This window comes from Panthera onca, chromosome C1 (assembly GCF_046562875.1).
Source record: "Panthera onca isolate mPanOnc1 chromosome C1, mPanOnc1 haplotype 2, whole genome shotgun sequence".
Classification (NCBI taxonomy): domain Eukaryota; kingdom Metazoa; phylum Chordata; class Mammalia; order Carnivora; family Felidae; genus Panthera; species Panthera onca.
Genome location: NC_138346.1, coordinates 33477601 through 33502378, shown reverse-complemented (window position 1 = coordinate 33502378; position 24778 = coordinate 33477601). Strand labels below are relative to the sequence as shown.

General features: G+C 35.2%; 1 protein-coding gene across 1 annotated transcript in view; it reads left to right on the top strand.

The window, feature by feature from the left end:
• BMPR2 (bone morphogenetic protein receptor type 2) overlaps positions 1–24778 on the top strand; it is a 201778-nt gene that overhangs the window by 142754 nt on the left and 34246 nt on the right. The window contains exons 4-9 of the mRNA XM_060622984.3: positions 12533–12643; positions 13681–13772; positions 16532–16762; positions 17752–17866; positions 22167–22327; positions 23560–23707. Coding sequence (XP_060478967.1) covers positions 12533–12643; positions 13681–13772; positions 16532–16762; positions 17752–17866; positions 22167–22327; positions 23560–23707 — 858 coding nt within the window. The remainder of the gene's footprint in view (positions 1–12532; positions 12644–13680; positions 13773–16531; positions 16763–17751; positions 17867–22166; positions 22328–23559; positions 23708–24778) is intronic.

Here is a 24778-nt window from a genome sequence, read left to right as displayed (position 1 = left end):
TAATCTCACGGTTCATGAGATCGGGTCCTCGTTCGTGAGATCGAGCCCCGTTTCATGAAATTGAGTCCTGCATCGGGCTGTTAACACAGAGCCTAGTTGGTATTCCCTCCCTCCTTTCTCTTTCTTTCTCTGCCCATACCCCACTTGTGCACACTCTCCCTCAAAATAAATAAGCTTTAAAAAAATTGTGCTATTGAGAAAACTATAGTTCTTCTGGTATTTTTTGTTTGTGTTTTGTCTTTTTAAAAATATAATGAATACAAGTCAGTTCTGCTGTATAATAGTCTATTGTATGGCTATACCACAATTTACTTTTCTATTCTCTTGTTGATAGATATTTATTTTTTTTCTAATTTTTGTATACTATGAATGATTCAGTTATCAACATTCTTGAACATATGTCCTGGTTCACATGTGCACAAAATTCTCCAAAGTATATAACTAGGAGTAGAATTGCTTAGTCACTGTGTGTATGTATCTTCAGCTCTAGTAAATAAAGCTAAACTGTTTCCAAAACAGTTGTACCAATTTGGACTACAAGCAGAAGTATATTAAAGTTCTGTATGCCAATACTTTTGCTCTTAATAATTTTTTATGAGGTTTAAAAAAGGTATTAAAATATAAAACATCACTAGCAAATAATTGAGAGGGTTGGAAAAGTATTCTAAAGTCTTTCTATTGCCCAGAAAACAGATGGGCAAAGGCAAATTGTCTAAAATAAGATAATAGAAATAAACACAAAGATGTCACTAATTATCTTAAATGTAAGTGAATTTAACACTCCAGTTGAAAGACAAAGAGTGTTTGGATTGATTTTAAAGCACTAGCATCCACTTGCAAAAGAATGGAGTTGATCCCTTACCTCACACCATGTACAAAAATGAACTCAAAATGGATCAGTAACCTAAATATAAAAGCCAAAACCATAGAACTTTTAGAACTTCATGAGCTTGGATTTAGCAGTGAATTCTTACCTATGACACCAAAAACACAAGCAACAAAAGTAAAAATAGACAAATATGGACATCATCACATTTAAAAACTTTTGTGCCTCAAAGCATGTATCAAAAAATGAAAAGATAGCCCACATACTACAACATGGATGAACCTTGAAAACATTGTGCTATGCTAAATGAAATATACCAGACATAAAATAACAAATATTACATGATTCCACTTATATGAAATATTAGGAGTAGGCAGATTCATAGAAACAGAAAGTAGATTTGAGGTTACCAGGGGCTGGGAGAAGGGGAGCATAGGGATTTATTCTTTAATGGTTACAAAGTTTTTCACTGGAGTGATAAAAATGTTGTGAAAACAGGTAGTGTTAATGATAGCACAACATTGTCACTGTAATTAATGCCACTCCCTTTTACAATCATGAATGGTTAAAAAGGCAAACTTTATATATTCATCACAAGTTTTAAAAATTAGTAATGTAATATACCAAAAACCATTAAATTGTACACTTTAAATGAATGAATTGTATGCTATGTGAATTATATGTCAACAAAGCTTTTTAAAAAAAAACAAAAATTAAAAACACACTAATAATCCTGTTTAGTTTATTTACAAGAGATACATATAAATCATAAGGATACAGAAATATAAACAATAAATTGGTGGGGAAAATATATGAATATTAGATATATTAATATCAGATCAAGTGGACCTTAAGGCATCAAACATTACCAGAGACAAAGAAGGGGTTACTTTATAATGACAAATATTCATTTAACGGAAGATAGAACAATTTTAAAATTTGTATGTAGTTAGTAATATAGTTTGAAATACATGCACCAAAAATGGATACAACTAAAAGAGTAGACAAATTCTATTCTTAATTATAATGGAAGATTTTAACACAACTTTCTAGTATTGATAAGCAGTCAAATATTCAATAAACAGAAGATTTGAACAACTCAATGAACATACAGAAAGATGTTCACAAGCTTTTTTTTTGGTAAGCAGTGTAGTATAAACAACATAAATTGGAGGGTTCTTTATGATCTAGGACAATGTTAATTGAAAAGAAGCAGACCACGGGGCGCCTGGGTGGCTCAGTCGGTTAAGAGTCCGACTTTGGCTCAGGTCATGATCTCACGGTCCATGAGTTCAAGCCCCGTGTCGGGCTCTGTGCTGACAGCTCAGAGCCTGGAGCCTGCTTCAGAATCTGACTCCCTCCCTATCTGCCCCTCCCTGCTCATGCTCTGTCTCTGTCTCTGTCTCTCAAAAAAATAAATGTTGGAAGTTGGACGCTTAACTGACTGAGCCACCCAGGCACCCCTCAAAAGAATTCTTTACATCCACTAACATTTCCATTTGGCTTTTTTATATCTCATCTGATGTTTCCCATCTGTTCATTCATGTGTCCACTTTTTCCACTATATTTTTAAACACGTTTATCATAGTTATTTTTTAAGTCTGATATTTTCGTCATCAGTGATTGTTTCTGTTGATGACTTACTTTTTTTAATGTTTATTTTTTTAATTTATTTTGTTTCTTTTTTGAGAGAGAGAGAGAGAGAGAGAGAGAGAGAAAGAGAGAGGAGAGAGTGGGGGAGGGGCAGAGAGAGAGAGAGAGACACACACAGAATCCAAAGCAGGCTCCAGGCTCCAAGCTATCAGCACAGAGCTCAGTGCAGGGCTCAGACTCACGAACTGCGAGACCATGACCTGAGCCAAAGACAGACACTTAACCAACTGAGCCACCCAGGTGCCCCTTAATGTTTGTTTATTTACTTAGAGAGAGAGAGAGAGTGTGTGTGTGTGTGTGTACGTGAACAGAGGAGGGACAGAGAAGGGGGGAGAGAGAATCCCAAGGAGGCTCCACGCTGTCAGTGCAGAGCCCCATCTCAGGAACCTTGAGATCATGACCTGAGCCAAGGTCAAGAGTCAAGACACTTAACAGACTGAACCACCCAGGTGCCCCAGATGACTTACTTTTTGAGATTGAACCAGATTTTCTTCTTCACATCTTTTGACTTTTGGTTTAGTAATGAACATTGTGGATAAAAGAAGAGTCTAAAATATTTATGTTCAGAAAAAAATACACTGTTTTGTCAAGCTACTACAATGAAGGGCTAAATGAATGTAGTCTGTTAGCTGTATCTGGGCTTTGCTGTTGGCTTAGTTTGATTCATTTCATTATAGGTTTCAAATGATTTGAGGGCAGGATGAACATTCGCCTAAGTTTGGTTTAAGACCTCAGTGCTTATAGGATTTCTTGTAGTTCTCTTTCTATGCCTTTAGTCTTTGGTAAACCCTATACTCTGGCACTTTAGGAAAGAACTCTCACAACTTTTTTTTTTTTAATGTTTCATTTATTTTTTGAGAGAGAGAGTGCAAGCAAAGGAGGGACTGAGAGAGAGGGTGACAGAGTAGCCAAAGCTGGCTCCACGCTGATGGGCTGACAGCAGTGAGCCCAATGTAGGGCTTGAACCCACGAATCGAGAGATCATGACCTGAGCTGAAGTTGGACACTTAACCAACTGAGCCACCCAGGCACCCAAAAACTCTCTAAACTTTAATACCCCTTGGCCAACCACAGTTGGACACTGTCTTGTAATCAGTGAAAGCCAGCATTGCCCAAAAGTTTTGTCTCAGCTCTCTTGCCCTTCTCAGGCTTCAGCAGGCCTTGTGTACCCACACTTAAGAGGATTCTCTCAGTTCTCTTGTCTTGCCTCTATTCATACTTGTGAGTACTTGGTAAAGGCCTATAGAAAAGAGTTGGCAGGTGATTGTAAGCTCTTTTTGTGTTCACAGCCCTAGATACTCTTAGCTGTCATGCTATCCAGTACTCTTATGCTTTAAGAATTTGTTAAATGTTCAGCTGTTTCTTCCTACTCACATCTGTGGGGGGTGTCCTCTTCAGCTCACTGCATCATCAAGGATAAAGGCAGTTTTAGAAATCTTCTCTCTTAGAAAAGGGTTGTCACTTACTAGTTTTTTTAATATACTGGTTTCTTTGTGTCATTAGCTCTTAATGAGCTTTAAAGAAAAGATTTTGTAGGTTTAGTAAGTGACTTGTTAGGTGTCTTGGCTTGTTATTAGGGTAGAAGCAAAATTTGCTTGCATCTTTTTACATCCTGAGCAGAATTGGAAATAACTTTTTCACATTTAAGCATATCTGATGTGATATTTCATCCTATCTAAACAACCAATAATTGAAAGACTTATCCTTAGGATGTAAGGGGGAGGGGTGTTTTTTCCTACCACTAAGAAAAACACTATCAACTAATTGTAAAATGCTGTCAGTTGTTTGATGCATCCCACCTTAAGAGATTTTTAGATGAGATCATTGTCAAAATTGATTAAATATGGTGCTTGCCATCTGCACACATGTGAACTTATTATCCTGATAGATTATCCACTCAACATCAGCTCCTCAATGTTTCTGTCAACAGGCCATTTGAGGAAATCATAGGAGTTCTGTTGTTTGAAAACTCTACATTGGATGGCAAAAATGTTGATATTGCTAAGGTATAGTGTTGGGTAATTGAAGATTCTATGTACTTTCTACTTTTGTGTATAGTAGGAAGTTTTTATAATTAAAAGATTAAAAATAAAGCAAGCAATCTCCCGTTGGCATTTTCTGGTATGAACAAGAAAGCAACTGCATTGGGGTGACTGGCTGGTTTGTTTGGTAGAACATGGAGCTCTTGATCTTGGGGTTGTGAATTCAAACCCCATGCTGGGTATAGAGCTTACTTTAAAAAAGCAAGCAAGCAAGCACCTGCATTAACATTTTTAGACTGGATATCAGTGGTTGGGAACAAAATTCCAGAGATGATAGTGGAAAGCTCTCTTTTAAGAAATGCTGTATTTTTCTTCTTAATTATGTTTTGGGATGCCTGGGTGGCTCACTTGGTTGAGCATCCAACTTCAGCTCAGGTCATGATCTCATGGTTTGTGGGTTCGAGCCCTGCATTGGGCTTTGTGCTAACAGCTCAGAGCCTGGAGACTGCTTCGGGTTCTGTGTCTCCCTCTCTCTCTGCCCCTCTCCTGCTCGTGCTCTGTCTCTGTTTGTCTCTTAAAAATAAATAAACATTAAAAAGAATTAAAAAAAAATTTTTTAATGTTTATTTTTGAGAGAGAGTCACACACATACAGAGTGAGTACCGGGGAGAGGCAGAGAGAGAAAAACACAGAATCTGAAGCAGGCTCCAGGCTCCAAACTGTCAGCACAGAGCCTGATGTGGGGCTCGAACTCATGAGCTGTGAGATCATGACCTGAGCTGAAATCGGATACTTAACCAACTGAGCCACCCCGGCAACACCCCCCCAATTATGTTTTTAATGGCACATAAGAAAGAATGTGTGTTGAGTCATTATATCGCCTACCGAAAACTAATGTAATGTTAGAAGTAAATTATATCTAAATTTTAAAAAAAAAGTGTATGGAAAACAGAATATAGATGTTAGATTCAAAAAGAGACTCAGAAAAATCAGACTCTGTGAAAAGGTATTAGGGATACCTAAGCCAGTTTGTTTTTATTGTCTTTTTAAAGTTCACATAAACTGATTATTTTTATAAACTGATTTTGAAAAATCTATGACTCACCTGCCCTTCCTCTCCAGAAAAAGAAAAAAAAAAGAAAAGAAAAAGAAAAATCTATGACTAGATAATCTTAAGGAGTCATTTCAATAAATAAAAAATATATATTCGACAGTAAATTTCATATATTAAAAAATAAATTTAAAAAAAATAAATAAAAAGTAAGCTGATAAAAAATATATATATATATTCAAGGTTATAAGTCATAGTTTGAGTTATAGTTTAAGCAGCATAATTTTTAGTAGAGTATTCTTTTCTCTAAATAAAAAAAAGTATGTAAGTACCATATGGTTAACATTTGTAGTGTGTTCAAGATATTGCTCTTCTTCATAGGTTGTGAAACTCTTCTGTTGCTTAAATCAGTGACAAAAACAGTTTTTTTAATGGGAATATTTCTGGAAACCTTACTATTGATATTATTATTACGTAATTGTATCCTTTTTCCAGAAATTTTTGTAATGCTAAAATTACTATCTAGTAACAAGAAAAATAGACTAGGAAAATTATTCCTATTTTGTAATAAAAGTTTGATAGAATTAAAATATACATCACTTTAGCAGTATACAGTGTTTTCATAATGTAGTTAAAAATAAGAATATCTAAGGGTACCTGCCTGGATGGCTCAGTTGGTTAAGCGTCCAAATTCAGCCTAGGTCATGATTTCACAGTTCATGAGTTCGAGCCATGTGTCCAGCTCTGTGCGGACAGTGTGGAGCCTGGAGTCTGCTTGGGATTCTGTGTCTCCCTCTCTCTGCCCCTCCCGCCGCTCTCACTCTGTCTCTCTCTCTCTCACACTCTAAAAAAAAATAAACATTTTTTAAAAAGTATAAAAACAAGAATATCTAACCTAGAAGGCCAAATCTTAATGTTCTATCTTTAATAATTTTCACTTGTGTTAAACAGTCTATACTTTTTAATATACAATGCTATTTTAGAATAGAGAATGTATGCTTTGTTACATTTTAAATTTCAGTTTGTAATGTCACATAAACTAAAGAACATTAAGTTTTAAATTCTTAAAATTTTAAAGTGTCAACATATTTCAGAAATTAAAAATAGACTTTTTAGGGGTGTTTGGGTGATTCACCTAGTTAAGTGAGTGACTTGATTTTCGCTCAGGTCATGATCTCACATTGTGTGATTAAGCCCTGCCTGGGGTTCTGGGCTCTGAACTGAGCATGGAGACTGCTTAGGATATTCTCTCACCCATTCTTTCTCTCTCTCCCTCCCTCTCTGCCCTTCCCCTGCTCTCATGCGGCTTCTCAAAATAAATAAACTGAAAAATTTTTAAAAGACTTTTAAAATAAAACTAGATTTCTCATGACTTCTTATTCCTGATTGAATTTAAAATACACTTTTCATATAAGTAGTGTACTTCAATTCTTTGGGGAATTACAACATTGGCTGTTCATTTGCAGAGATGGTGTTTCCATAATGTCACATTACTATTATAATTTTCAATATTTTATTATTATTTTCTTATATATATATATGATTTCTTATATAGACTTAGAGAATCTTTTTTATTAACTCATGTATTTGAATTACACAAGAAAATTAAAACCCATTTTAAAATGCAGCCTTTCTAATTTGAAAATATCAAAACTTTGTTTCATAATAGACTTGTGAATTTTTTTGATCCAGGTAAAGAACAGCCTCACTATATGAAAAATATAAGTGTATTTTGTCTGTCACATTGGTGGTAAAATTTGGGGCAGTTTGTTTTTTTTTTTTTTTTTTTTTTGTTAACTGAATGAAATTGGATTTAATTGTGTATAACCGTTTTTTGTTTGTTTGTTTGTTTGTTTTTAGATAATAAATCCTAGTGATTTCCTAAGCTTCCAACTTAGGAAGCTAGAAAAAGAGCAAATTAAATCCCAAATAAGCAGAATAAAAGATCAGAAACAATTAAATTGAGAACAAAAAGTTCATAGAGAAAAAAATTAACCATACCAAAAACTGGTTTTTTTGAAAAGAACAAAAAGATTGATAAATATCTAACCAAGCTACTAAGAAAAAAAAGAGAAATAAGTTGCTAATAATCAAGAATGAAAGAAAGGTCATCACTGCAAATCACATGAGTATTAGAAGGATAATAAAAGAATATTATGAACAACTCTTTGCCCACAAGGTTGGTAACTAATGCCTTGAACGTACACATCTACCAAAATTCAGAGAGAAATATAGGCATTATCTATTAAACTCAACCAATAATCAATAACCTTCTAAAACAGAAAGCACTCAGCTCAGGTGGTTTCACTGTTGAATTCTAGCAAACATTTAAAGAAGAAATGATACCTAAGTGCCTGGTGGCTCAGTCAGTTCAGCGTTCGGACTCTTGATTTCTGCTCAGGTCCTGATCTCACAGTTTGTGAGTTCGAGCCCCACATCGGGCTCTGTGCTAACAGTGTAGAGCCTGCTTGGGATTCTCTCTCTCTTCCCCTCTCTCTGCCCCTCCCCTGCTCATGCTTGTGCTCTCTCCCTCTCAAAAATAAATAAATAAAAATTTAAAAAAATAATAAAGAAGAAATGATACCAATTCTCTAAATCGCTTTCAGAAAATAGAAGGAGAGGGAACACTTCCTAACTCATTCTGTGAAGCCAGCATTACCCTCATACCAAGACAATGAAAAGACCAGCCATACTAGGATAGAATATTGGCAAAACACATATCAAAGATTTGTGTCCTAAAATATGCAAAGAACTGTTAACAATAGGAAAACAGAGTGCCTGCGTGGCTCAGTCCTTAAGCATTTGACTTCGTCTCAGGTCATCATCTCAAGGTTTGTGAGTTCGAGTTCCACATCTGATGAGCTCATGCCCTGTTTTGGGTGAGCTTGAGCCCTACTCTGGGTGAGCACAAGCTCCATTCCGGGTGAATGTGAACCTCACTTTTCTCTCTCTCTCTCTTTCTCTCTCTGTCTCCCCCTCTCTCCCTCTCTTTCTCTTTCCCTTTCCCTCTCTCTCCTTCTCCTTCTCTCTCTCCTTCTCCCTCTCCTTCTCTCTCTCTCCATCTCCATCTCTCTCTCTCCCTCTCCATCTCTCTCTCTCCCTCCATTTCCCTCTCTCTGCCCTTGGTGGGATTCTCTGTCTCTCCTTCTCTCTCTTTGCCCCTTGCTCACTAGCGCTCTCTTTCTCTCTCTGTCTCTGTCTCTGTCTCTCTCTCAAAAATAGTGTCACATCCCTTCCACCTTCATTGTAAAAGACAGTATTACAGGAGAAAAACAAATAGAAGTTTAACATATATACTTCCTGCATACATGAGAGATTCCCAGGAAAATTGAGTAAATCTCTGAAGTAGCCCAAGTAACCAGGGTAAATACTGTCTCCAGCTAAGCCAAAAGAAAATGGGGAAGGGGGAGTGGGTTAAGGAAAGACCAGTAACGGATTGTTACTAGGAAAAGCACAGTAAACAAGTGTATGGTTGTTATGTAGATTTAAGTCCTTGTCTTCTCTATAGATAAAAGTTTCAAGAGTTTTAGGAGCGTCTGGGTGGCTCAGTCGGTTAAGCGGTTAAGCGACCAACTTCGGCTCAGGTCATGATCTCGCGGTCCGTGAGTTCGAGCCCCGTGTCGGGCTCTGTGCTGACAGCTCAGAGCCTGGAGCCTGTTTCAGATTCTGTGTCTCCCTCTCTCTGACCCTCCCCCGTTCATGTTCTGTCTCTCTCTGTCTCAAAAATAAATAAACGTTAAAAAAAAATTAAAAAAAAAAGTTTCAAGAGTTTTAGTCATTTTCATCTTCCTAGTACAGAGAGGGAGACACCTTACAAATGGAGATTTTCCTTACAAATGTAAATGCCTTTTATAAAAGGGTAACTTCTACTTGGTTTTCAGAGCTGCTTCTGTGTCTGGTGTTCCTTTTTTCTCTTAATTTTATTTTCAGTGTTTATTTATTTTTAAGAGGGAGACAGAGCACAAGCAGGGAAGGGGCAGAGAGAGAGGGAGACAGAGAATTGGAAGCAGGCTCCAGGCCCTGAGCTGTCAGCACAGAGCCCGACACGGGGCTCAATCTCACGAACCGGGAGATCATGACCTGAGCTGAAGTCAGATGCTTAACCGGCTGAGCCACCCAGTTGCCTCTGTGTCTGGTGTTTCTTAAAAATAACCAGCTCAAGATAGTCCTTATGCCAAAGACGCATATTATGAGGTATTATATTCTGCCACCCTCACAGCCACAATAAAACAGAATAGACTGTGTGGCTTAAACAACAATCTATTTTCTTACAGTCCTAGTGGCCAGAAGTCCAAGATTAGGGTGCCAGCCTGGTTGGATTGTGTTAAGAACTCTCTGGCTTGTGGATAGCTACCTTCTCACCGTTTCCTCACATGGCAGAGAGAGAAAGTGCTCTGACATCTCTTCTTATAAGGGCACTAGTCCTATCATGAAGGCCCCACTCCCGTGGCTCATCTAAACCTAATCCCAAAGGTCCCATCTCCAAAACCCATCACATTGTGTGTTAAGTCTTCACCATATGAATTTTAAGAGAACACAGTTCAGTCTGTAATACATTTTGTTTATTCATTCATCGATTTATTAACATTCATGTTGTTTCCACTTTGGGCTATTATGATTAGTGTGCCATGAGCATTCCTGTAGAAGTTTTCGTTTGAACACTTGTTTTCAGTTCTTTTGGGTATATGCCTATGAGGGGAATTGCTAGGTCTTATGGTAATTCTATGTCTAACTTTTTGAAGAACTTCCAGAATGTTTTCTACTGCAGCTATACTATTTACATTCCCACCAGCAATGTACAAGAGTTCTAATTTCTCCATATTCTTGCCAACACTTTTTATTTTCTGGTTTTTTTTTTTTTTAATTATGGCCATCCTAGTATATGAGAAGTGATATCTGATTGTAAAATGAGTTTTTATATGTAGCTTTCTCCCTATAATTTATTCTATAGAAGAAGGTACAATTATCATTATGTTAAATGATATGTATGTAAATATACTGCAGATTAAAAAAATTTTTTAATGTTTATTTTTGGGAGAGAGACAGAGACAGAGACAGAGACAGAGTGTGAGCAGGGGAGATGCAGAAATAGAAAGGGAGACACAGAATCCAAAGCAGGCTCCAGGCTCTGAGCTTTTAGCACAGAGCCCAACGCGGGGCTTAAACCCAGGAACCGCGAGATCATGACCTGAGCCGAAGTCAACGCTTAACCGACTGAGCCACCCAGGCGCCCCAAATATACTGCAGATTAAATGATTGTTACATATATTGATGAGTGCTGAGAAATACATAGAATTTTTGTATTGTTACATTGTGTACACCTCAAACTAATATTAACACTATATGTTATACTTGAATAAACAAATAAATAAAAATTAAAAATAATAAAGTGACTCTGGGTTTAGGTACAAGCCTGGAGTTTGACTTGCTAAATGAGTAAGTATTATAGTGCACCAGAAGATTCTTCTATAGAGATATTGTTTTGACATTGTAATATTCAGTTGTGTTTAATTTGACACAAATACATTCCTTTAGAACAGGAATGCACATTGGAGGAACTCTTTGTTATAGAAGCTTCTGACTTTGCCAGAGGCTTCTAGTTTGATACAACACATAATTATAATGTCCAAAGTGAGAAAGATTTAAAATAACATATGCTTGAATTTGAATGTAAAGAATTATTATTATTTTTTAATGTTTATTTATTTTTGAGAGACAGAAACAGAGCATGAGCAGGGCAGGAGCAGAGAGAGGCGGGGGGAGACACAGAATCTGAAGCAGGTTTCAGTCTCTGAGCTGTCAGCACAGAGCCCGACGCAGGGCTGGAACTCATGAGCCATGAGATCATGACCCAAGCCAAAGTCAGATGCCCAGCCGACTGAGCCACCCAGGCGCCCCTTGAATGTAAAGAATTATTAAATAATGATGTTATCAGTCATCAAGCCTACCCTCTGGTCATTATTACCAAACAGTGAATACCTTCAATTAAAAAAAATATATGAACAGCTATTTCATAGGGTAACTCATTCCATTTTAGACAGCTCTATTTATCAGCCATAAATTCTTGTGCATACTGAGTTAAAAACTGCTGTCCTTGAACACACACTGATTGGATCTTATGTTCTCGCTAGCTGTTAAGTCCTTTTTTCCACATAAAGACAACTATCATATCTTCTCTAGTGTTTTTCTTGCTCCACACCAGACACTTCAGTTCTTTGTACCCATCACAATTTAGAGTTCTTCACTATTCTCTTCTGAATGTGCTCCAGTTTGTGGAAATCCATCCTAAAGTGTGTTTCATCTGGTCCACAGAATGGAACTAACACATAGTATAGTTTACATGCTTGTAATGGCCCTGTAGTTTAGATATGTGTGTTCCCTATCTGCAGGTGAATAACCTTTGGCTCAGACAGGTGAAGAAATTTTCCCAAGGTCATGCAATAAGTGGAAGAACTGAGTTTTAAGTCCACTTCAGATTTCATTGCCTGTAAAGCCATGTTCTTTTCATTAATAATCATAATATCAATATTGATAAACTACCATTTATTGCATAAATAATATATACTCAACATGGTACTAAGTACTTAGACTCCCATCTAAGCCTCACAGAAGACTTTTGAGGTAGAGAGTACTGACTTTATAAATGAGAAAATTAAAGATCAGAAAAGGCAAATAATTTGCCAAATTCCACTAAGAGTGGCATAGTCAGGATTTAGAACCAATGTGATTCCAAAGACTGTTCTCTTAATATTGTATTATTCTGCCTATGCTGTTCCATGATGTAGTTGATATTCATTAATTAGCACAGCCAACAGGTGTTTCAGTGTTGTAAATCTATAAGATCATTTGTATGATTAAAAACACATAATTTGTGACCGTCACAAATTTATTATTTTTCTTTAATTTCCTTTGATGCAAAATCATTGCTGATTGACTATATATTGATAGAGCCTTTCTGTCAGTTCTTAACAAAATGGTAAAATAAGAAATAACTGTGTTTTAAAATTTGTCTTCTTTTAGGTCCACCTCATTCATTTAACCGAGATGAGACAATAATCATTGCTTTGGCATCAGTCTCTGTATTAGCTGTTTTGATAGTTGCCTTATGCTTTGGATACAGGATGCTGACAGGTAAAAGTATCTCCTTTTGTTTTTTTGTATCAAATATACCATTTAGTCAGAATCAGTTTTTTCCTTTTTAAAGTTTCTATGCTAAAAAAAAACTCTGTGCTACAGTAGGTCCCATCCTCTCTTCGCAAACTTTTTTCTTAGTTTTTATGAAAAGTTACAAGCATATACAAAATATCTATCACCCAACTTCAATGATTATTACATCTATATATCATCCATAGCCCCACTCACCACACCCTTCATGGTACTGGGTATTTTGAAGTAAATTGCATATGTCATTTATCTGTGAAAACTTTAGTATTATCTCTGAAATATAAGGACTTAAAATATATGTAACCACAATACTATTTTCACACCAATAAATAAATAAATAAATAAATAAATAAATAAATAAATAAATCTTCAGTATCATCAACTGTCCAGTCAGTTCTTTTTTTTTTTTAATATTTATTTTAATGTTTATTTATTTTTGAGAAAGAGAGAGAGACAGGGCACAAGGAGGGGAGGGGCAGAGAGAGAAGGAGACACAGAATCTGAAGCAGACTCCAGGCTCTGAGCTGTCAACACAGAGCCTGACGTGGGGCTTGAACTCACAAGCTGTGAGATCATGACCTGAGCTGAATGAAGCTGGACGCCCAACTGACTGAGCCATTCAAGCACCCCAACTGTCCAGTCAGTGCTAATAAATTTTAGGTTTAATGAGCTTTTTAGAAAATCAGTACCCATTCATTCATTTGAATCACTTTTTTTAAGTTATTAAAACCTTCTTTAATGTTTCTGCAATATTTCTTTGAATTTTAAATTAGGTCTGTTACTGGAACTATCTCCCAAAATTCAGCTTTAATGTTATTATTCATCATTCATCTTCATTTATAGATAATTCTTAGTTTAGTAAATAGTTTTACTCTTGGTGACATTGGGCATAAATCTTGCTGCCTACCTTCTGTAGTTCTTCTTTTTTAGCAATTATAAGAAAAAGTGTAATAAAGATTTTAAGAGAACAGTACATTAGCAACTTCTTTTTCCTATTGTTATAGGAGACCGTAAACAAGGTCTTCACAGTATGAACATGATGGAGGCAGCAGCATCAGAACCCTCTCTTGACCTAGATAATCTGAAACTGTTGGAGGTAAGATTGCTTTTAGAACATATGGACTGTTCTTTCTGCTCTCATAGTATATCTGAGACAGTAACTTCATTCACTCACTACATCATTTTTTTTTTTTTTTTTTTTTTTTTTTAGTTGTAGGAATAACAATTGGAGTATCTTTTAATCTTGAAATTTTGATTAATTCATTCAACAGAATGTCTTTTTCAGTATAGGAAAGGCAGCAGAACTATAACTTACCCAGTGATATCACATTCTCCTTTTAACAGTGTTAATAGGGTATTCATCGCAGCACTGCTTTTAATAGAAAACACTGAAGAATGTTTCTATTCTTCAATGAAGTGAAGAACTAATGATCTAATTATGAGGAATAGCCAAATCAATTATCATACATCCATACTATAAAATAATCACCAGCTTAAAAACATTCATGCTTTTGAAAAACCCTCTAATGACATGAGAAATTGTTCATTTTGTGTTGAAAATAGGTACAGGAGTTGTTAGGACTCATCACATTGTACATGTAGGATTTACACATTTCACTGTCTGTGTCATGCACTGAGATCTCAAAAAAAAAAAAAAAAAAAAAAAAAAACAACAAAAACAAACCCAGAACTATAAACACATATTGAACTGTAGTCGATAAATTTACTTTTTGTAGTGGTCTGAGTTGGCAATTCTGAAACTACTTCCTGAATATTTTAGCTTAAGCAAGTGAGTATATATATAGACAATAATGGAAGCCAGTTTTTTCACTGTTGAAGAAAAGTTACAGATGTGAATAGGTGGAAGGTGAGAGTATTCTCTGAAGTGTTGGATGGGTACTGGAGGTATTAATTTGAATTCATGGTTTATATATATATATATGCTTAACATATATTATGTATAAGTAGAAGGATATATACAATTTTAATGATATGGATATGTAAATAATTATAAGTAGATATAGATATTTCTTAGCTTTGTCTGCTGAGAGGGCCTAGAAGGAATGACTAAGTAGTAACAACACTCACTACATCATTTATCCATTTATTCCTTGAGCATTTATTAACTATCAGTTTGGTACCAAGGTCTATTTCAGGCACTGAGAATATAGGTAAAAACTACAGAGAGCCGCCTTGAGACTTGTATTCTAGTGGGAAAGAGTCTACAAAGAGGTGAAACAAATAAATGTATATTACTTCTAGTAGTAGTAAGTGCTATAGAGAAAAATAAAACAGATAAAAAGAAAAAGGTGGAAAGTGGTTTAGTAAAGAAAGTATATTTAGAAAGGAGACAGAAAGTGTATTTAGAAAGGAGATGATCTTTGAGTATAGACTGCAATAGTGTATAGGAATAAAGACATGTGAAATTCTGAGAAGAATGTGCCATTCAAGCAACCCATGGTATATGCCAAATAAATATTCCTTGTCTGTGCATATATTGCATATTTTTATAGGTACATACAACTGTTATATGGTAATATCTCAGAACCTATGTTATAGTCTTACCATGATGAATGTTTTTATGATTATTATTAGAATAAATAAACTATGATCCCCATACTAGAGACTGTTAAATAATAGATATGGTAGATTTAATTATATAAAACATTTTAGGAACCTTCTGTTTGGGAGAAAAATACAATAAACAACGTTAAAATATTCAAAAAAGCATTTCAACACATAAAGTAGAATTGTTAAAGAGCTAGTATAAATCAATATAGAAGCAACAATCCATAAAAAATGGACCAAAAAGATGAAGTGTCAATTCATAAAAGAATTAAAGGTAGCTTTTGAATGCATAATAAGATGTCCAATTTACTAAATTGAAAAAAAAATACTAGTTAAAACCACAGGATTTTATCCTGGACTGAGTAAAATACTCCCAAACATTGCTGATTTAACTATATATTGATACAGCCTTTCTAAAAGGCAGTCTGTTTATTAAGTAATTAACCTAGAAATAGTTAAATATGACAAAAATATTAAATAAATGATGGTAAATCCTTAACCTGTTTCAGTAAAGTAAAATCCCCAGAAGCCAAAAATGAAGAGAATGGGTTGCATTTTGCTGATTTTATTTTTTTATTGTGTCCTGTATATTGTGAATGTTATATTGAGGAGACCTTGTGTTCTGGTAGGTTTTTCTAAAGTGTGTTTATTTCCATTATTTGTTTTAATAGGCAGTTAACTTGGTTGGACGTACTGTGAACTCCTTGTCTCTTAGATGGAAGCTCAAATCTCACTGCAATTGTTTTATCTTTAGCTGGAATTGGTCTCAAGTATTCATTTCATTTCCCCCTCTCTCACTCTTCTTTGTGGGATTCTCCTCTCCCTTTCCAGCATTTTTCGTTGTCCTAAATTCTGTCCTCTGGCTCCTAGGGCCAGGAAGACTATAGATTTTCTATCGCAGTTCTCACTGCACTGTGCAGTGTTCGTGTCAGCCTGCTTTCAGGCTAAAAGCTATAAAAATGAGTAGTTCACCCTATGGCATTCCTTTCTTTTAAGTGTTGACTCCCCTCAGAATCTACTTCCTTTTGTTCATTCTCTAGCACTTTTAGATTTCTTTTTAAAATTTTGTTCAGAGTTCATAGTTGTTATCTTTGGGAGGACTGGGTCTGATAGGAGTTTCCTGAGCCATATGAGATGTAGAATTTATTAGTTTCTTGACAGTGGAGTAATTTAAACTATAAGCAATAGAGAACTGTGGTATACATTTGGATTTACACTTTTCTAGAAAATTGATTGTTCAATTGTGATATGAATTAATACCTTGCTTTCTTCAAAACAAATTTACAGCTGATTGGCCGGGGTCGATATGGAGCAGTATATAAAGGTTCCTTAGATGAACGTCCAGTTGCTGTAAAAGTGTTTTCCTTTGCAAACCGTCAGAATTTTATCAATGAGAAGAACATTTACAGAGTGCCTTTAATGGAACATGACAACATTGCTCGCTTTATAGTTGGAGATGAGAGAGTTACTGCAGATGGACGCATGGAATATTTGCTTGTGATGGAGTATTATCCCAATGTAAGTTCTTTATAAAAATTAAACTGACATTTATATTAGCTGTCAATCAGAATTTTAGGAGGACTACTGTTATGTAGAACATTGGTGGTTTGCAAACTGGTTAATAAATGGTTTGCTGTGAGATAAGGATCTCACATCAGAATGTGAATCAACCAAGTCACTAGTTAACTTTTTAGTTCATCTGTCTGTCTGTCTGTCTGTCTCTCCCTCTCAGCAAGACTTTCTTGATGAAGGAAACAGTGTTTTGACTGACGTTCATTCTTGTGCAAGCTCCTTATCCCTGACTGGTAAATACTTTGTGGATGAGCACCTTGAATAGCACTGACACATACATATTTATGAAAGCTTTCTGTTTCATACTTGTAAAACATAACAATTTAATTTGTATTTGTACTGGTAAGAGATACAGTATAAAGAAAGAATGTAAAAGACTATGTTTTCTATCTTAATTTCAGAAACAAAAGAAACATTTAATATGAAATACTCATTTATACTTTTTAACATTGGAGAAAAAAATTAATAATTTTATTTTATTTATTTATTTATTTTAATTTTTTTTTTTTAACGTTTATTCATTTTTGAGACAGAGAGAGACAGAGCATGAACGGGGGAGGGTCAGAGAGAGAGGGAGACACAGAATCTGAAACAGGCTCCAGGCTCTGAGCCATCAGCACAGAGCCCGACGCGGGCTGGAACTCACGGACCATGAGAGCATGACCTGAGCCGAAGTCGGACGCTCAACCGACTGAGCCACCCAGGCGCCCCAGAAATTAATAATTTTAAATTATCCTTTCCATCATCTTCTCCCCTCTCAACTCACAGAAATGTCTTACTGTTTTGAGATTTTGAAATGTCATAGTTCATTAAATCTCCATGGAATCCTAACCTACTTAAATACTTTGTCAGGCTACTGCTAATTTACCTCCTCATGTACAAGTAAATTAATTCCACTTTTTTTTTTGTATTTGTGTATTTCTTCTTTTATATAGGGATCTCTTTGCAAGTATTTGAGTCTCCATACAAGTGATTGGGTCAGTTCTTGCCGTCTGGCTCATTCTGTGACTAGAGGTCTGGCTTATCTTCATACAGAATTGCCACGAGGAGGTAAGACAATGAGTAGAAGATGAATGACACTCATGTGGGGCAAAATTCACAAAGGGAAATTGTATTCATATCTTCAAACTAAGAGTATATTTTATATAATAGCAGATTTATTATTAGCCAGTTGTTTGAAGTATCTGGCTTGAGGAAATATATTTGAAATATAACAGGAAGAATAAGAAAAAGAACTTCGAGACCCTAGAGAGGTCATGGATCCTATTGAGATTTTGATTAAAGCTCTGAACACCTCTGTAAAGATACATGTATGGCCAACTTTTAAAAATGTTCTTTTGATTCTAGGGGTTCTCAGACCCGTTAAAGTCCATCAATGAACTTAGGTTGAGAAGCTCTTAGCTAGGCTGTAGTACATTTCCTTGCATTTATTTGCTTATTTAAATGAAATACAGTGCATTACCAATTCTTTAGTTTTAACATCATATGGATTTTTATTCTATATTTGACTGGTCTTTAGTATAAAACCTACACATATCTTTTTATAACTTAGTGTTTCTCTTAGCTAGGATTAGGTTTGGTCAAATCTGTCAGGGGGAAAAAAATCACAGGCTTCAATAAGAATGAATTTTTTTTTCTTTCTTATGTAAGAATTTAGAGAGAGTCTAAAATTGGTTTGGTGTAGCCTAAGCCTCCAGTAATATTTCTCCTCCATTATTCTTTTTTTTTCCATTATTCTTTACATATGGCTTACATTTTCAAGGTCACCTCATTGTCCATCATGCTATATTCTAATCAGTAAGGGAAAGGAAGGAAAGGTAGAAGGAATTGCCCCCTTCTGCGTCCAGAGGCTCTACTCTCATACGTATATTTTATTTTACAGAACTTAGTTCACACTTAACTACCACACTTAAATACAGTTGTTGGTGTTATTATTGTTGTTGTTTTTAAGCTGGCTGTGTTGGCTGTGTTGCTATATCAAATAATATTGGATTCTGTTACTGAGTAGAAGGAGGATAATGCATGCTGGGGAGTTGATCTTCGCCAGTGTTTCAGAACTGTGGTTTGTGTTCTTTGTCATAACTAGAGTTTTCTTCAGCATCTATGCACATTTTTGGTAGTTGTTCAAAACATCTTTTTAATACATTTACTTTCTCACTTTGTTTCAAAACATACATCACAGGCACATCTAAATTAGCTTTGTTGCAAAAATCAATCTTAGTGCTTTCTCAAGCTCTCATCCCTTATGGATTTTCTTGTCATACTACAGCCCAGAATATTGTTTTTTCAGTTTCTTTGACCCCTGTAGATAAGAGAATCTTTAATATATCAGTTTCTTAAATCTTTGTTCTATTGTATAGTAGTGTGTGTCATCTTTTCTAGCTGCTGCTTCATATATAAAAAATTTCTCCTGAATAATTTATCACTTCATTTATCTTGACATCTTGCTTTTCCTGAATACAGAATTGACCAATGTTATTGCCTATGTCAGCAGTTTGATGCACTTATTCTGGTGCTTTAGGACACTAACCATTTGGACTATGCTTCCTTACTCTTAAGTATTATTATAATTCACTTAAAAAGCTGGCTTAGCGCAGAACTTAAAATACCATCCTCATCCCCCTTTTCAAGACTTGCATGACTTAGCAAGGTTTCAAAAAAATGAAAAGAATGATTGCCATCAAATAAGAGTTTTATTTAGATGTAGATGTTACTCTCAAATATTAGCTAATATCACTTAAACTAGTTAACTCCCCCCTTTTTTTTAGTTAACCTTTTTTTTTTAAACTGAGTATATACATAGTATTGCAAAAAATAAATAAATACAATAGCTATTTTGGGGGTTTTGTGGGTTTTTTTTTTAGTATTTAGCATATTTGAATTTATGCTTTTACCTAATATTTTAAAGGTATTGGAAATATACAGTATTATTTCAAAATATTTAAAGTGTTATTTCACTTTTTGTCAGAGAACACTATTTTTCATAGTATCTTCATTTTTTTTAAATTTCTTTTTCAATGTTTATTTATTTTTGAGAGAAGGAGAGAGAGAGAGAGAGAGAGAGAGAGAGAGAGAGAGAACACGAGCAGAGGAAGGGCAGAGAGAGAGAAGGAGACACAGAATCCAAAGCAGGCCCCAGTCTCTGAGCTTTCAGCACAGAACCCGACACAGGGCTCGAACTTACAAACTGTGAGATCATGACCTGGGCTGAAGTCGGACACTTAACGGACTGAGCCACCCAGGCACACTCCCTACCCCACCCCCTACCCCCAGTATCTTCAAATGTAACTTTGCTGTTTGGCATAGAAATTTTGTGGTAAGAAGTAATACTATTATTATTTTATTTAGCTGTTTTTAGCTTCAGAATAAGGAGGAATTGAGCCTGCTTATTTATTTGTAACTGTCCTCCTTATGAATTTTTCCTGATAATGTCAGTGAAACTTATTACCATACTCCCCCCCCCCCCCGAATCTAACAAAGAAAGAACATATTATAGATCACTCAAATCTAACAGAAAATTACTATTAACTATGTACATCCTTCTAAGTCCTTTGCTGTGTGTATGTGTCCACAGAGACTATTTTTTGTTCAGGTTTTATTTTTTAACACAATTAAAATAATAGTATGCCCTGCTTTTCTTTGAAATATTTGCCTAGTACAGTGCTACTGTCCAGGGCAAAATTATTGTATGTTCTCCTTTCTCTGCACTCCCTGCCCCCAAATGAAAAGGATTAAAAGGAATACCGAGGAGAACTTTAAGGGGAAAAGTCTCTCAAAAGGGCAGTCTATAGTTCTACCCTTTACATTGGTAATGAAACCTATCTTGTTTCCTTTCTTTTCTTCCTTTCCCTTGTTTTCTTGTTTACCCCCTTCCTTCTTTGCTCCCCACCCCTCTTCTTTCATTATTTCATGTCTTTTTTTTTTTTTTTTTTTCTTATATAGTAGCAGAAGGTACTACCCTATTTTCTTCTCTGGCTGTATCATTGACTCATTGCCCATTCTCCCCATTATTTTTGCCTAATTTCCTTAAGTGTGAGATCTTTAAGTATTGATTTGATATTAATATACAAAAATTTTCCAAATATAGAAACATTTTTATATCTCTATAAGTTTCTTACATAAATATCACCTTGAGATTATACTATACGTACTAGTATTGTGGTTTTATCCAGAATAAGAAATGCAACTCTTTTAGGGGCTGAGTGAGCCATGTTAGTACAAGCTTTGGAAGGCTAGACCAGGAAGTGAGAGGGGAGAAAATGAACAAGAAATCAACTCTTTTTTAACTACTATTTTTGTCTTCCAATTGTGACAGGAATCATTATCTTCTGTTTTTAGTTTCATTGTTGGTGAAATTATAGTCTGATATTCATTAATGAGAGTAATGAATGTAAATACTGAGCCTATTTGGGCCTAAATATAAATACTCAATAAAGTTATCATTGACTTTGTTCTGATTGCTCTGTTTCTTTGTATACCTAGAGACTTATTTTAAATTTCAGAAATTGTATAACAATTTTTTTCAACTCAGGAGCTATAGTTTTGCTTAATATAATATTTATATAAGGTTTCCTTAAAGAGAGGAAAGAAATATGTTTTTGGTGGGGCAGCTTAGGTTAGATACATTCTTTCAGTCAGCAAACATTTATTGTGTGCCAAGCCTTTTGAATTCAGGTAAAACATGTTCTCTTTCTACCTTCATGGAGCATATAGTCTAGTGATAAGTAATGTGAGTATAATAGTGCTCTGCTTCTCTGTAAAATCAGAAAACAGGTTTTCATATCTTGTGAGATACCAGCTCCTCTACTTATTCTCCAGGTCCATTGTAAAACTTTTTCTAGTTTGATTTGAATAACTGAGGTGGGCTTAGAAACAGGGCTAACCCTGAGGGCAGAACTGGGATATTCTGTCATAGGTTTGATCAGTGAAGCCATAGGAGAATAGTATAACATACAATATACAGATTCTGGAAGCATCTTGGCAAGTTGACTTTTTTTAGTTATTTATACTAAATATTTCTTTCTCTGTTGCCTCCTTTTGCTACCCTTAGAAAAAGGGAAAAAAAGACAAGTATGTTTTAAAATTAGAAGCAATAGCATGTTGGCTATTAGTTGCAGCTAAATATTTAAAGCTTAATTACACATGCAACAGTAGTTTATGTTGTAAAATATAGTGAAAATAGTGATGATTATGAGTTGAAACTGCTTTCTTGTGTCCCTTTCTGTTATTAGAAAATTAAATGGCAGAAAAATAATACAATCATCTATATTTTTGTAGTCCCTATTACCTGCATGTTTATGTCCAACAGTGCTATTTAAGCATTAATAAATATTTGAAATTATCTAAACAGATCATTATAAACCTGCGATTTCCCATCGAGATTTAAACAGCAGAAATGTCCTGGTGAAAAATGATGGAACCTGTGTTATTAGTGACTTTGGATTGTCCATGAGGCTAACTGGAAATAGACTGGTACGTCCAGGGGAAGAAGATAATGCAGCCATAAGTGAGGTGAGTGTATACAAAAGGTATCACTCTGATGTACTTCAAGAAGATAATTAAGCATTAAAAAAATCTATCCAGGACAGTTACCCTTATATGCTACCAATTACAGCATATTAGGAATTACAAAATTAAGACCTACAGAAGACCTTGCATGAAGTTTATCAGTTCTTTATGGAAATCACTGCTTGTTCCAACTCATTTTTTTAAATGTTTATCTATCTATCTATCTATCTATCTATCTATCTATCTACTTATGTATTTATTTTGATAGAGAAAGAGAGAACGCAGGGGAGGGAGAGAGAGAATCCCAAGCAGGCTTCGTGCCATCTGCGCAGAGCCCTGTGAATGGCTTAGTCTCATGAACTGTGAGGTCATGACCTGAGCCAAAATCAAGAGTTGGATGCGTAACAGACTGAGCCACCCAGGTGCCCCCCACAACTCATTTTTGAGAGGCATTGGGAGGAGGATTGTAGGAACTGTATTTTCTTTTTTAAGAACTGATTTTTGAAGCAGGAGTAAAATTTCGAAGTTTAAGACAGGACAGTCGCCTTCTGATAATCACTGTTGAAATGTGGACCACATCCTTCCTGACCTTTTTCTCTGCATCACCATACACGTCTCTCTCTCCATGTGTATGTATTTTTTTAATTAAAAAAAATTTTTTTTTAAATATTAAATTATGGGGGTGCCTGGGTGGCTTAGTGGTTGAGCATCCAACTTCAGCTCAGGTCATGATCCCATGGTTTGTGGGTTTGACCCTCGCATCGGGCTCTGCTGACAGCTCACGGCCTGGAGCCTGCTTCGGATTCTGTGTCTCCTTCTCTCTTTGCCCTCCCTTGCTCATACTTTGTCTGTGTCTCTCAAAAATAAATAAACATTAAAATATATATATATTAAATGACGTACATACTATTGTACTTTTTATATTGTGCTATTGTATTGCACTTTTCTCATTGTGTCTTGCAAATGTTTCTTCATTGACATACATAGGATAGTTTAGCTTATTCTTTCTGATTGATGAATAGTATTCAATAGAAAAGATTTACCACAGTTTATTCAAAAAGGGTGTTTTGTAGATAAAAAATTAGGTATAGAAAGTTTCAGTGATATACATAAAGTCAAATAATGTGTCATTAACATATAGTTGACATTAAATTTGTGTATAACTTCTGGTCTGATGTATGCATGTCAGAATATGTTACATTATGTTTCTGAAAAATGTCACTCTAATTTATCAGGTTGGCACAATCAGATATATGGCACCAGAAGTTCTAGAAGGAGCTGTGAACTTGAGGGACTGTGAATCAGCTTTGAAACAAGTAGACATGTATGCACTTGGACTCATTTATTGGGAGATATTTATGAGATGTACAGACCTCTTCCCAGGTAAGAGAATTGCTGTCAAAAATTGATACATGTTTTGAGTGAAGCAGTTATATCCTCTTTTTCGACTTTTAAATTGAGTCAACTTTTAAGTTTTTACTTTCACTTAAACCTTTAGTTTATTGCCATCTAGTGTTCAGAAACATTATTAGCAGAAGGATGTCAATTAGAAATAACTTTGTAAACAGATCCCAACTTTGCATCTGAGTGCAGGTGTTTGTTTGTTTGTTTGTGTTTTTAATATTGATTTTTGAGAGAGATGGAGAGACAGAGTATGAGCTGGGGAGAGGAAGAGAGAAAGAGGGAGACACAGAATCCAAAACAGGCTCCAGGCTCTGAGCTGTCAGCACAGAGCCTGATGCGGGGCTTGAACTCACAAACTTGGGAGATCATGTCCTGAGCCAAAGTCGGATGTTTAACCAACTGAGCCACCCAAGCACCCCTGAATGCAATTTAGTTGATTATTCATAGCTTATCTGTGTTTATTTAGATTGCTTTAGCAGTCATTGTTGTCCTTATGCACCCTCTGAACATTTGATAAGCTATACTTAAAATATTCCCTGAATTGACCCAAGAAGTTAGAAACAATGAATTTACCATTGGAACACTTTTTTCTTTCTTTCTTCCTTTATTTTTTTCATTCTTCCTTCTTGACTTCCTGATTCCTGCTTTCCTTCCTTCCTTTCAATGAAGGAACACCCATTTAATACGAATGCTTATTTAAGGCTTATTTTAATTAACCAAATGAGTTTATAGTTTTTCTCTTTTTGTTAGGATTACATTACTCTCATTATTGTCCTATAAAAACTTTAACTACCAATATGTGTGCATTGCATTCTGCTAGATGGTGTACAAAATGACTTGATATATATGGCTTCTATCTTATAGGAATAATACCATTAAAAGTATAGAAAAAGGAAAAATGGTCAATTGAACCAGCACTGGACAAACTATATAATGGAACTATTTAATAATAACAAAGATTAGTAGTGGGGTTGAGGTGTTTTTTGTTTTTTGTTTTTTTGGTTTTTTTTTTTGCTTTATAAACAGTAAACATTTAGCAGTAGTTTATAA